At 62.6% G+C, this 13,535-nt stretch overlaps 1 protein-coding gene across 1 annotated transcript in view; it reads right to left on the minus strand.

The window, feature by feature from the left end:
- LOC116639598 (maestro heat-like repeat family member 5) overlaps positions 1–13,535 on the minus strand; it is a 72,590-nt gene that overhangs the window by 1,355 nt on the left and 57,700 nt on the right. Inside the window, exons 22-28 of the mRNA XM_032416109.1 lie at positions 13,080–13,085; positions 7,794–7,931; positions 7,268–7,382; positions 6,329–6,472; positions 1,595–1,771; positions 859–1,018; positions 134–252 (exon numbers count right to left, since the gene is read on the minus strand). Of these exons, the coding sequence (XP_032272000.1) occupies positions 134–252; positions 859–1,018; positions 1,595–1,771; positions 6,329–6,472; positions 7,268–7,382; positions 7,794–7,931; positions 13,080–13,085 (859 nt within the window). The remainder of the gene's footprint in view (positions 1–133; positions 253–858; positions 1,019–1,594; positions 1,772–6,328; positions 6,473–7,267; positions 7,383–7,793; positions 7,932–13,079; positions 13,086–13,535) is intronic.

Here is a 13,535-nt window from a genome sequence, read left to right on the forward strand (position 1 = left end):
GCCCCTGCAGCCCCCGCCCCCGCGGCCCGCGCGGCCCCCACAGCCGGGTGTGCGGTGCGCACCGCCCGCGAGCCGCGAGCCTGGAGCCCGGCCCCAGCTGGCCCGCCCGGCCTCCCTCGCCCAGGCCCCTCACCAGGCAGGTCCAGAGGAAGTGGCGGGCGCTGAGGCCCGTCTCCCAGGCCAGCGCGCAGAACAGCGTGTGCCGAAGGGGCCGCCGGAGCAGCGCGGCGCAGCGTACAGGGCAAACGTGGCCTGCTGCGGGGGCAGCCAGCGCAGGGGTCAGCGGCCGCCCGGGCACTCCGCGCCGGAGGGCTGTCCCCTCCCCAGGCCACGAGCTTCATGTGGGGTCTGAGGCCCGGTGCCGTCCTCCGAGGCCGTCCTCTCAGCCGCCCTCCGCCCCCGGGCCGGCCCTCACTGCTGCCCCAGGCGGCCCCATTGCTCCCATTCCTTTTGGAACTGGCCGCGTGTTGCCGGTCCTCCCGACGGCCAGGATCCTGGGGAGCCGGGCTGTGTCTTACTGGCCTCAGCACAGGGCACGGCTGGCGCCTGGGGAAGCTTGATCATTTCACCACGTTCAGTGAACGACCCGAGCCTCCAGCCTGTGTCCGGTGCTGGGGACACAGCAGTGAGTGCAACAGGCCGGGTCCTGCCCCCACGGACCGCACAGCTGCGCGTGTGCACAGGGTGGACCTCAGTCCACCAGGGAAGACACCCCGGGTCCACACTGCTGCCCCAGGGAGCAGCCTTGCCCTCGGGCGGCCCTACTGCCATCTGCAGAGCCTCAGCCCCCGGCCCCCACCCCTCACGGCCACCTGTGGGTCCCCAGCCCCGCCCAGGAGAAAGCCCCTCAGCAGGCACTGACCGTGACGACGGCCGGACAGCGGTCCTTCAGGTGCAGGAGCAGGGGCACCATGCTCTGGTGTACCTGGGTCCGCAGGCCGCTTAGCTCCCTGCCCGCCATGGCTGCCACCAGGTCCCCGAACAATGCCATGGCCGCCGCTCGGATCCCATCCCGTTCCTGCGAGGCAGGGGCTCAGAGCCTCAGCCGAACCCGCCTGGGGCCCCCATCCCCACCCAACCGGGACCCCCACCCTGTGGAGGGGATGGGGCTCAGTTCCTGCGGCTGAGCCCCTTCCCCAGGCTCTGGGCTCCCGGGGCAGGGCCGTGCCTCCCCCCGTCAGACAGGCCCCCTCGGGGGTCCCAGGCCTTCCGCAAGGACCTGAACTCATGTCTCCTTCACTCACAATCTCATCCTGACTACCCAAGGGTCACGAATGCGGCTGGGGGGGTGGCGGAGCTCATCCCTCTAGTTCCCCAGTGAAGGGAAACAGTCCTTGTGGACGCGGGACAAGTCAGGAAGGTGAGGACCGCGGGGCTGAAGGGGTGAAGGCTGCCTCGGGTCCAGCCTCGTGGAGAAGGGGCCGAGCGCCACCTGGCGGCCACTCGGCCCGGCTCGGCCCAGGTGTCCCAGTTGCACACCCAGGTATCTCCCCGGGGTCTCCCCAGCCCAGGAGGAGGGAGCTGGGGTCCCGGGCCTTTGAGGACCAGGGGTAAGCACAGGAGGGGCACACTGCCTCCACCCGGGGGCACTCACGTCGTCAAAAAAGGAGCGGGCATTGATGGCGACCCTGAGGCTTTGGGCGCCCGCGCCGTGTGCCCCCAGGCGGTGCAGCATGTCCGACACGGTGCCCATGACCTGCACGACCACCTGCTCGCTGTTCTGGAAGAAGCCGTCGAGGAAGGGCGGTAGCTGTCCGCGGAGCAGGCTTCCCTGGGGGTGGCGGGGGCCGGTGGGCTGAGGGCGCCGGGACGGGCTACTCCTGTGCCCTGCCCCAGCCTGCCGGTTGCACCTGGAACCAAGTCGGGCCCTCCCCCGCGGCCCCTCCGCAGCCCCCATCCTGGCCTGGGCACCTGCACCCCCCTGCATGCCTGCCTGGCACTGTGCCCCCAACCTCGCTGGGATCCCACCCTGGCTCTGCGCACAGGGCAGCTGTGCTCCTAGCTCTGGTCTGCCCACAGGAGCTGTGGGGGCATGGATGGGGCTTTCCCTCTCTGAGGGGGGCCTCCTGGGGTTAAGGGATATTAACCCCCGGCTAGTGGGCTCCCAGCTTCTTCTTCTTTCTCCTGTCCCCATGCTGGCCAGAAGGCCCCTTGCCCAGTCCTGGAGACCACCCTCCCCTTCCTCCTCCTCACCCTGCCTTCGCCCCTGTTCCCGGCCTCCCTGTGGGTCAGCCGGGGCCTGGGGGCAGGACGAGACAAGGTTGGTGAGGTGTGCACGGACTGAGCTCACTGGCCCCTCCCATCACAACGACCACTTGCCACATTTACACTACTTTACACAAGACTGAGTTCATTTTCAGCCAGTTCTGTCTGCTCGTCTTGTTTGCCTGGCAATGGATAACTGTCCAGATGAACGGCTGGACGGCAAGATGTCAGCAAATGGATGTTTCCCGCCATTGGGCCCCTTGATAGCGTGTGAGAGCCAGGGTGATTTTTACAACTTTAAAACAAGTTTTAGGCCACATCATTGGCTTCCTGAGCTGTTTGGTTTACAATATTAAACTTTTTCAGCCAATGAGTCAATTAACAGCAACAAACCCTTTCTGAGCACCTACTGGGCCCAGTGAGGGTGCTGGGATGGGACCAGGGTTCTGGCAGAGGATGGAACAGGCAGAATGGGGTTTAATGGGAAAGACCAGAAATAAATGAAGCACGCACAACACAATGCATGTCAGAGGGTGGCAAGCAATCTGAGAGAAGAGGGGATGGAGCAGGCTGCAGTGGGGGCCGTGGGGGTGGTGGTGGTTAAAAAAATTTAATTTTAAGTGACTAGAATCAGAGAAAGTGTCACCAAGAAGGTGACCACTGAGGGAATTCTTACAGAGGTGCTGGAAAAGCATTCCAGCATAGGGTGCAGCATGTGCAAAGGCCCTGAGGCAGGAGCACACCTGCTCTGTTTGTGAGCAGAGGAGAGATTGATTCAGATCATCACAGGAGCCTACTGGCTGCTGCGGGGGGGGCCTGCACCGAAAAGGAGAAGGGGCAGCTGTTGGGACCAGGCAGGGGGGCGCAGTGGTCTGGGGGAGACGCTGGTGGTTTCAGCGAGGGCAGCAGGGCAGTGGGTCAACAGGTGCATTCTGGGTTTGCTTGTGATTTTTTCATTGCCTGGACGGTCCCAAGGCTTGGGGTCCCTGTCAGCTGAGATGAGGGTTGCAGGAGGCGGGGGGAGGAGTGGGGGTGAGGAGTTTGTTGTGCACATGTCGAGTTTGAGATGCCAACTAGGACCCGAGCAGTGAGTCACGGCTGGAGTCCAGGGCCGGGGTTGGGATACTGATCTGGGGACAGTCGGCCAGTAGATGGTACTTAAAGATTGGAGAAGGCCAGCAAGGGAGCGGTGAAGACAGGGCAGAGGAATGGGAAGGAGTGGTGAGGCAGGATCCAGGGACGGGGAGAGACCAGCGGAGCTGAGAAGGATGGGGGGCGACGTGGGAGGGAAACCGAGCGAGCGAGGAGTCCTAGGTCAAGGGGATGAAAGTCCCCTAGACCCGTGTGCTGACGGGCCCAATAAGGGGTCCCGCGGTGGGAGGTCACAGGTGCCATGTGCAAAGGTGCGGCAGGCTGGCGGCGGGGTGGGGGTTGCAGGCGGCCTGGAGGGCTGCCTGACTCCAAGCCTACATTGGGACTGTTTGCAGTGGAATATTTCATCAAGCGTTGTGGGGATGGCGCCTTCACACAGTCTCCAACAAACACAAGGCCTCTTGCTAAGGGGGCTTCTGCTGTGGTGGCCATGTCAGTGCCCGGGAGATGGACTCCCCCGAGGCGCCACCACTCGGTCCATCGGCTGGAGCAGAAGAGAGTGAAGCCCTTGCGGCTTGTGCCCTCAAAGGGTGGGGTGTGCTGCTGGCTGGAGTGGACATGGTGGGCAGCACCCGGGGCTGGGCGCAGGGGCGCACAGCGAACCAGGAGGAGCCTGCTCTCCCCGACACTGCAGACCAGACGGCCGCACCCCTGGGAGAGAACGCATGTCTGCCTTGTTAAAGCTGCACTTAGCTTGGCTCTTCAGCGTGGGCTACACCTCTGGCCTCCTCGGACAGTTTCTGTTTGACGGTGGACAGGTGGCTGAGAAGGTGTGCACCGGCGGGTGGGGACAGTCCCGTGGGTCCCGGCACAGGGCACCTCTCTGGTGTGGGGGCAGTGACCTTTGACCCTCAGCCCTGCGTCCTGCTCCAACCCTACCCAGTTCAGCTGGTCCTGGCCCCACGCCAGCAGGCCTCCTTGGCCGGCAGTGCTCTGGATCTGCCTGTTGCCTCAGCCCCGCTGTGGCCAGCAGCCCACACCCCACTTGGGAGCCATGCCTTGGCCTTGGCCGTCCTTGTCTGGTAGCCCTCCTGTCTGTCTTCTCCATTCCCCACGGGGCCCCACGCAGTGCAGGGCATGGAGGCACATGGAAACTTCCTACTGATTGTCTGCCTGCAGGAACAGCCGGAGAAAGGTGTATGGATGACTGGCCACCGACTGACTGAGTGACTGACTGAATGAATGAATGATAGAGCAAATGTGAATAACTGAGTGAATGCATATTATATAAAGAATGAACAAAAAATAATGAAAGAATAAGTCATAAATGAAGGGCCCAAGGACCAAATGGATGGGCGAATAAGTGGGTGGATGGATGGATAGGTGGATGGATGAATGGATGGGCAGATGGGTGGATGGATGAGTGGATAGGTGGATGGATGGATGGGCGCATGGGTGGGTGAATGGATGGATGGGCAGATGGGTGGGCGGATGGGTGGGTGGATGAATGGATAGGTGGATGGATGGATGGATGGACAGATGGGTGGGTGGATGGGCAGATGGATGGATGGACAGATGGATGGGCAGATGGGTGGGTGGATGAATGGATAGGTAGATGGATGAATGGATGAATGGGCAGATGGGTGGGTGGATGAATGGATGAATGGGCAGATGGGTGGGTGGATGAATGGATGGATAGGCAGATGGGTGGGTGGATGGGCAGATGGATGGATGGACAGATGGACGGATGGACAGATGGATGGGCAGATGGGTGGGTGGATGAATGGATAGGTGGACGGATGGATGGGTGGAAGGGTGTATAGGTACATGGACGAGTGGATGGGCAGATGAATGAAGAAGTGCTAGTCTCTGTTACTAAGTACCTACGATGTGCCATGTGCAGGGCAAAGGGCTTTGCCAGGAGCGACCTTAATGGAGATCTCTTAACCATGCGGAGACATGTAAGGTGAACAAAATGGGAGTGAAGTGAGTTGACAGGCAGAAGGCTGCAGAATCTCTTTGGAACCTGGCCCTGGCATGGCCCCTCTGCCATCAGACGCTTTCTGCCACAAGCCCTGAAAGTCCTTATGTTCAGCAGAAGAGATGGGGTCTGGGCATCTTGCCATCTTCTTGGGTGTTCATGTAGCCCCTGGGGTGGATGGGGGAGGTGGAGGCCGTGCACCTCCGGATCAGGTGGGAAAATCTCTCTGACATTTCTCTTGTATGGCAGCAGTCACCGGCAGGTCCCCCACCGGGGCCAGGGATAAAACGCTGTAGCCTGTGACAGCAAATGGCTGGAGGGGACCCCTGTGCTGCATGGACTCAGCACGGCACTCATTGACAGGTGCTATGACCACTCCCCTGTCACAGAGATGGGCACTGACTCCGGCCAAGGCGCTGAAGAAACGTGCCCGCTAGAAAGTGCTGGGGTGAGGATGGGATGGGCCTGGTAACCTGCTGGGTCACCTGGGCGCCCCACCGCGGCATGGCGCCCTAGGAAGCCACAGCAGGGGCGACATCGGGCTCCAGTGTGATGGCCAGATGCCCTGGGGGCTGTGTCTCAAGCCTTCTCTCCTGCCTCTTTGCTAAGGCCCCCTGCTGTTCATCATGGGATGTGGGCTGTTCCAGTGATGGGGGGTTGGACGGGGATGGATGGGTCACCGGGGGATGGAAAGTCCTGCCCCTGAGATTCTCAGGGCAAGTTCCCCTCTGAGGGCCAGGCTTAGGTGCCACCTGGTGGGCCCCTCCTTGGCCCCTGGAGGTCTGCGATAGTATTGTCTCCCTCCTGGGTGTGGAGGGGACATCATCCCCGGGGAATAGACACTCTACCCCTCCCACAACCCTACCGAGAGGCCATCACCAGCCCCATTCTACAGATGAGGATACTGAGGCCCGGAGAGGTGGTCATGTGTCCCCAGCTACACTGAGGGAAGGGACAGAGCCAGGATTCCAACCCAGTAGGCCCGTCCACACCCCATGCACCCAGCTGCTTTGGTGGGGGTGTGTATGTGTGTGTGCGACAGGCCCTTACCTTCTCTGGGTGGAAAAGGATGTTTCCTAGGCCCTGCAGGCTCAACACACGGACCTCGGGGCTGGGGTCCCTGAGGCTTCGGGCCAGCGCAGTCAGGGCAGCCTGTCTGGGGAGCACCTCCAGCAGGGCAGGGCTGTAGAGGAACTGGGGCAGTCCCCAAGGGCAGGCGGGTCAGGCCTGGCACCTTCTTGTAGGGAGCCTCCGTCTGCGTCTGGGAGCAGGGCTCGAGGACCGGGGTCTGGCAGGGGTGTTGGGGAGGGCTGTGGGTCAGCACTCTCTGGGTGTCTTGGCTAACACGTATTTGAAACTCACCTCCACGCTGCCTCAACTCTTCCATGTATGGCTGGGAAGCCAAAGCCCAGAGGGGGAAAGAGCCTTGCCCGATGTCACACAGCAAGGCTGGGGCCAATGTACAGCCATGGCCTGGCTCATGGGACACCTGGGGACGGAGCCCCGCAGAGGGTGGCTCAGACCTTCCTGCTGTGGGTGGGGTGGGGAGCGGCACCGGGCTTTGGTTTGGGGTTCTCCCTGATATGGAGATGCCACACGAGCCCCGCCACGGCCCCAGCCTCAGTGGCAAGGCCGGCCACACCCCCGCGCCTCTCCAGTTCTAACCAGGGCCCTCTTGGCCTCCCAGGCCCTGGGGCGGAGCTGAGCCCAGTTCTGCCTGACCGGCCAGCTCTATGGGGGTCGGGCCAGGGAGGGAGAGGTGGACAGACAGGTTCGTCCAGGCCACAGGCTGACGGGGGCCTGAGAAGTGGGGGGCCCAGCCAGGATCCCCAGGCCGTGGACCGCCCTGGAGCCAGAAGGGGGAAGGAAGGGGTAGGAGGGGTCATCTGGATGGGCCTCCGTCCAGGCAAGGTCCTGAGGGGGGCTCTGAGGCAGCTGGAGGAGGAGGCTGTGTCTGAGGGCTCCCCCTCTCCCTGCCCAGGCGCCTACCTCAGTGAGGATGAGGATGGCCGCCTTCCTCTCCCGCTCCTCCTTGCTCTGGAGGCCGGCCAGCAGCAGGCTGGTCACTGCCTTGATCTGCTTGCAGTGGTTCTGCACCATGGCCCTGGGGCGAGGGGAGGAGGGCAGGGCAGGGCCTGGGCGTGCGGGTGCGGCCCGGGCTCCACCTCCCACCACCACCAGGCCCAGCAGGTGGGGCTGGGCACCCATTGCTTGGAGTGTGTGATGCCCCTCTGTACCCCCTGGCCGCCCACTGGCTTCCAGGCCTGGGCTGGGTGTGTGGGAGACAGAGGAGCAGGCCCCTGGTGGCCTCTGGCCGGGGTGGAGCCAGCTGAAGATGCCTGTGCCCACGGGCTCCGGGTGGGTGTGCGTGTGACCAGGCCCGAGGACGCGTGTGAGTTCGTGGGGGCTGTGCTCACAGGTGGGCCCTGGAGGTCACCGTGGCCAATACACTCAGCTTCCTGGGCAGGTGGTGGCCTGGGTCAGGCCCTGTCCCCTGCCCTGGCCCCACTCCTACCTGGCCAGGAGACCCACGCCCTGCGGGTAGGTGTGGATGGTGGTGAAGAGCTCCCAGGCGCCCTGCAGCTCCAGGTGTGCAAAGTCCTGCCAGTGCCCCGTGGTGGACAGCAGACTTTTCAGCGCTTCCAGGGACGTGCTGCGGGGGGACAGGGGGGTCACGAGCCAGCCCTGCCACTGGGGAGGGGGCCCGCTGGCCTGGGTGGAAAGGTCCATTCTGACTCCTGTCCCCCAGGGCCCCAGCAGCCCCGAGGCCTCCCTGCGGGTGAGGCCTGGTATGGGCGGGAGCTGTGATGGCTGAGGGGGCGGCAGGAGTCCATTCAGGCCCCAGCCTGGGCTCTAGGATCAGTTGCTGGGTCAGGAGACTGGAGATGCCCCTTTAGGAGTGGGGGGCACTGTGGGAAGGTGTGAGATTGGCCTGGGGCACAGACAGTGTGAGATGTGCCTGGAGCATCTCAGGGGAACCCTGGTTGTGTCCAGGGCTGGCTTTCCGAGGCCGCAGCTCTGGGGACAGGGCTGGAGATCAGTGGGCTCCCACGGCTCGGGGTACAGAGGGGCCCGGCTGAGCCTTGGGGGATGGTGCCATTTAAATGTGGGGCTGAGAACCCGAAGAGGGTGCTGCGGGGAGAGAGGAGGCGAGCTGGGGAGCATGGTGTCCTGCGAGCCCGGAGAAGTTTCCACTTGCCACCCTGGACGCCGCTCTGCCCTCAGGGGACACAGGTTCCACTGGCCACAGGTGCGTGTGCGCTCAGGAAAGTACACCAGACACAAAGCAAGGCAGGACCTTGTGCTCATCGGCTACCAGAGGTGCGAGTGCTCTGTCCTGGTCACATGGCCCGGCCGGGGCAGGGGGGGCAAAGCCCAGCTCGGCCCCCGGCTCCAAGCCCGCTCAGCGATGTTTCGGTTATAGGCCCAGGGCTGCCCCTAGCTCTGCAGGTGGGACATGGGGAGAAGGCCGGGGAATGCAGGCCCCGGAATAGCAGGGCGGCCCTGCTTGGTGGCCTGTCTCCCATCCCAGCCACCCTGCGCCTTGTCACATCTGCCTGGCCCCGTGTGACTGGTTGAATCACCCTGGATGTGTGAGCAAGGCCCCAGGATGAGGCTGTCAGCTCTGACCAGGCATGATTCTGAGCAACACCCAGTGTCAAGGGATGGAGTTCCACGCCGTCAAAGTCCCCGGTGGCGTCAACCCCAACGCCAGGTGGCTGGTCCTGTCACCCCAAGATAGGCCCCTGAAAGCAGCATTTTCCAGGTCACTGGTCTCAGCCAGAGTGACAACAGTTTCAGGAGAAGGGGATGTCAGGGTAGAGTAGCGCTCTGTCCCTTCCATGTCGACTCTTGGAAGCTTCCGGTCCCCGGGCACCCAGGCCATCAGTGTGCAGGGTTGCCGTGCCCCAGCAGCTGCACCAGGGCTCTGGAAGACGGCATTCTCGGGTGGATCAGCACCCCCTGCAGCACCCTGAAATCTGGAACCACCCCCAGCCTAGGACGCCCGGTGATGCCCAGCCACGCGCGTGGCCTGGAATCCACGCAGCCCCCAGACCAACTGGACACAGAGGCCCTCGAGCATGAGCCCGGCCATGCGGGTTCCGAGGCTGTCCCCCCTCAGGCTGACCCCAGCGACGCCCGCCCCAGGGGCAGCCAGACTGCACCCCCCGACACCCGACGGTGAACTTGTACGGTGGCCTTCGGCTGTGGTAGAACGCACGTGACACATTTCCCCTCTTACCCACTTCTGCGACGGTTCGGCGGAACTAAGCGCATTTTGCATCGTCCAGCTGTGGAAAGTGTCCCCGTTCCAGGGCACGCCCCTCCCCCAGCCCCGGGCGCCCCCGTCCGCAGGGGCGTGGCGGCTCCAGGCCCTCCGCGCAGTGCGGCTCGTGCAGTGTGCGTCCCTCGGGGACCGGCTTATCTGGCACAGGGCCCGGGAGCACACGGCGCAGCCCTGTTGTAGCGGCTCAGCATGGCCCCCGGTTTCCTGATCCGGGCATCCGGTGACGGACACTGGGGCGGCTTCCACGTCGTGGCTCCTGGGAAGGATGCTGCTGTGCACACGGTGTGTGGGCAGCCGGGTCGCTGTCTCGGGGCACCTGCCCAGACCTGGGACAGCTGGATCACGTGGTGATTCTGTGTTGGACCCTTCGAGGAGCTGTCCCATTGTTTTCCGCAGTGGCTGCACCATTTTACACCCCCACCCTCGGGGGCTGTGTTTGGAGGTGGCTGTCCTCCTGCGTGTGAGGGTCTGCTGTGTCACCAGCATCTGCCGCCTTGGCTGCGCGTGCGGACGGGCTGAGGGGAGCAGGGCGGGGCGGGTGTGTGAAGCCTGCGTGGGGTGGGCACCGAGCTGGGCGTCCCGAGCATCGTCCGTCTGACCCCCCGACGCTTCGGGCACCGTCTGCTGCTGTCCCCAGCAGTGCCATGCGGACATGAGGCCCTGGCCTCCTCTTTTGGGGCTGGAGTCCAGACGCCCTCTCAGGAGTCCCCCGGTCTCGTGTGAGCCGCAGGAGGGCAGCGCTGGGTGCTCCTCACCCGGACAATGCCCACTCTGGCCACCCACCCCCAGTGCTGATCAGACCCTGCCACTCCCTCTGCTCAGAGCCCTCCGTGGTTCCCCACTGCTCTGGTGTATAGGCTGACTTCGAGGCCTCCTTCCTGTGCCCTCCCTCCTGTCCCCTCGCCCTAAGTCTCTTTGCCCTCCCTGCCCCCACCAGGGACTTCAACCATCAGTCAGGTCTCAGCTCAGATGTTCGGTCCTCAGGGACCACACGGCAGGTTGCGTGCTCCGGGTCATCCTCTGTGGAGGCGGTGACTCTCAGGGCCCTCTCCGTAGTGAGTCATCTGTCCATCTGTCACCGGACCATCACCTGACCCCCTCTGCGTTTCCCGGGGCTGTGAGCTCCTGAGCAGAGGGACCCATCTCTGGTGATCAGCGTGGTCTGGGGCATAGCAAGCGCCTGCCGGTACTGAACTGCTGACAGTGGGGACACAGTGGCCCCTACAAATGCTGACAAGGACGGCCGTCCATCAGTCCTTCTACTTCTCCTTTCCTCCAAGAGCTGTAGGGAGCATGGAGTGGGGGTGGGGGCACGGCTGAGGCCACTGGCCAGGGGTCGGCTGGGCCAGGAGAGGAGGCAGGTCTGGGCAGGGCTGCGGGGACCCCGGGTGGTAAGAGAGGACAGAGGCTGGGACAGAGCGCCATGTCAGCTCCTCCCTGCTCCGGAGTCCTTGCTCACCTCCCTGGGAAGTCACAGATTCCAGGGCCCCCAAGACCATGACATACCAACTGGGCAAATGGACAAGGTGCTGGGGCTGGGGTCATGCAATCGAACCCTCACCTTCCCCTTCACCGAGTGTTGGCCACTTGTCCAGGGTCACTCATTAGGTTGGGTCCAGAACAGAGGCTGCCCAGTCCACCAACGCTCCTGACACTCACAGCCATGTGGGCAGGGACCCCTCTCACCATACAGAGTGCTCATGGGGGAGGTTAGGATGGGGTCTTGGATCTCAGATCCAGGCCCGGACAGCATATCATTACTGATTACTTGTTGGTTCCTTGTCAAGTGACAAAACCCAGGACTGTGAACTGTGTTTTAAATAAAAAATCTTTAAATTTAAAGCTTTAGGTTTATTTTTATTTATTTATTTTTAAAGCTTTAAGTTTAAAAGACAAGTAATCAGGAGACGAGAAGCAAAAAGAAGTACCAGGCACTATAGGGAGGTACTGAAAATTAACTTTAAATATGAGCTTCCAGGGGTGCCTGGGTGGCTCAGTCGTTAAGCGTCTGCCTTCAGCTCAGGTCATGATCCCAGGGTCCTGGGATCGAGCCCCCCGTCGGGCTCCCTGCTCTGTGGGGAAGCCTGCTTCTCCCTCTCCCACTCTCCCTGCTTGTGTTCCCTCTCTGGCTGTCTTTCTCTCTGTCAAATAAATAAAACCTTAAAAAAAAAAAATAAATATGAGCTTACTGGCAGCCAGGGCAAAAGGAAAATATGGTGGTTGTACTTATAAGCGGTCCAAGAGAGTGTCTGAAATAAAGAGAAATCAGATGCCCTATGAGAATTAAAGAGTCAATCCATGATGGAGAAACTAAAGGAAGCCCCCTTTGTGGGGCAGGATGGACATTGACTGGAGGAGGACCTAGCTGAGAACTGACTGAAGCAGTTACTGTCTCTAAGAAAGGGGCTCTGTTTGTCAGAGATGCAAAGGAAAGAGAAGGTCGCCCAGGCAGGGCTGGCCATGCTTTGCAGCCCCCCCAGGGCGAGGGTACCCTTCCCAAACCCCCACTTGCTGGTCCCAGAGGCCGGCCCAGCTCCGCAGGATGCCGGGGACCTCGGAGCCCTAGGAGTCTGAACTGCCTCTAGGCTCACTGAGCTGCCACCCAGTGTCCGGCGCCATCTCCACGCGGCCAGGGGCACCCACAAGACAGGAGGCCTCTCAGCTGTGGGTGTCCAGATCCCCTCCTTGGCCTTGTCCCCCTAGATGGTGCCAAAGCTGCCAGGCATCAGAGTCTGGATGGCAGGGATCCACCTGGGTGACAATGCCCTCTGAGGCCCTGGGAGCGGCTGCCAACCTCCCCACAACCCCTGGCCATTGGCTGGCATCGCTGTTGGTTCGCCTGTCCTTCCTTTGGGCCCCTTTGGGTTTCCCTCTGGGTAAGGTGGGGCCCAAGTCTTGTGCCCGCTCCGGGGAGGGTATGGGAGCCCCGCCTGGGCAATTAGAGCCCCACACGCTCCTGTGGCCCAGATGATCGGTTCAGGGGTGAGCATGTGATCTAAGACAGGCCAGTCAGAGCCAATGGGCTACGCCTGGGGTGAGAGTCTGTCCCTCAGTTGCTGGGGTCACCTCCCTCCGCTCTGGAGAGGACTCACCCAGAGAGAGGCCCAGCAGCTGGGGTGGGGGGAGAGGGCAGGTGCTGTTTGAGCATGTCCATCCAGCCGGTCGGAAAAGAAGGCTCCCCAAGTGACCCAGTGAGACAGATGGACACCTGTGCTCTGTGGGAACCCAGTGAGACAGACGGACACCTGTGCTCTCCATGGGACCCCAGTGAAGCGGACGGACACCTGTGCTCTCAGTGGGACCCCAGTGAGGCGGACGGACGCCTGTGCTCTCTATGGGAGCCCAGTGAGACAGACGGACACCTGTGCTCTCCGTGGGACCCCAGTGAGGCGGACGGACACCTGTGCTCTCTATGGGAGCCCCAGTGAGACGGACGGATGCCTGTGTTCTCCGTGGGAACCCAGTGAGACGGACGGACGCCTGTGCTCTCCAAGGGAACCCAGTGAGATGGACGGACAGCTGTGCTCTCGGTGGGAGCCCAGTGAGACGGACAGATGCCTATGCTGTCTGTGGGAACCCAGTGAGGCGGACAGACACCTGTGCTCTCCGTGGGAACCCAGTGAGGCGGACAGACACCTGTGTTCTCCGTGGGAACCCAGTGAGACGGACGGACGCCTGTGCTCTCCGTGGGAACCCAGTGAGACGGACGGACATCTGTGCTCTCCGTGGGAGCCCAGTGAGGCGGACGGACACCTGTGCTCTCCGTGGGAGCCCAGTGAGGCGGACGGACACCTGTGCTCTCCATGGGAACCCAGTGAGACGGACGGACACCTGTGCTCTCTATGGGAACCCAGTGAGACAGATGGACACCTGTGCTCTCTATGGGAGCCCCAGTGAGACGGAGGGACTCCTGTGCTCTCTCTGGGAGCCCCAGTGAGACAGACGGACACCTGGGCTCTCTATGGGAAC

The sequence above is a fragment of the Phoca vitulina genome, unplaced genomic scaffold, assembly GCF_004348235.1.
Source record: "Phoca vitulina isolate PV1807 unplaced genomic scaffold, GSC_HSeal_1.0 scaffold18, whole genome shotgun sequence".
In the NCBI taxonomy this organism is placed as follows: domain Eukaryota; kingdom Metazoa; phylum Chordata; class Mammalia; order Carnivora; family Phocidae; genus Phoca; species Phoca vitulina.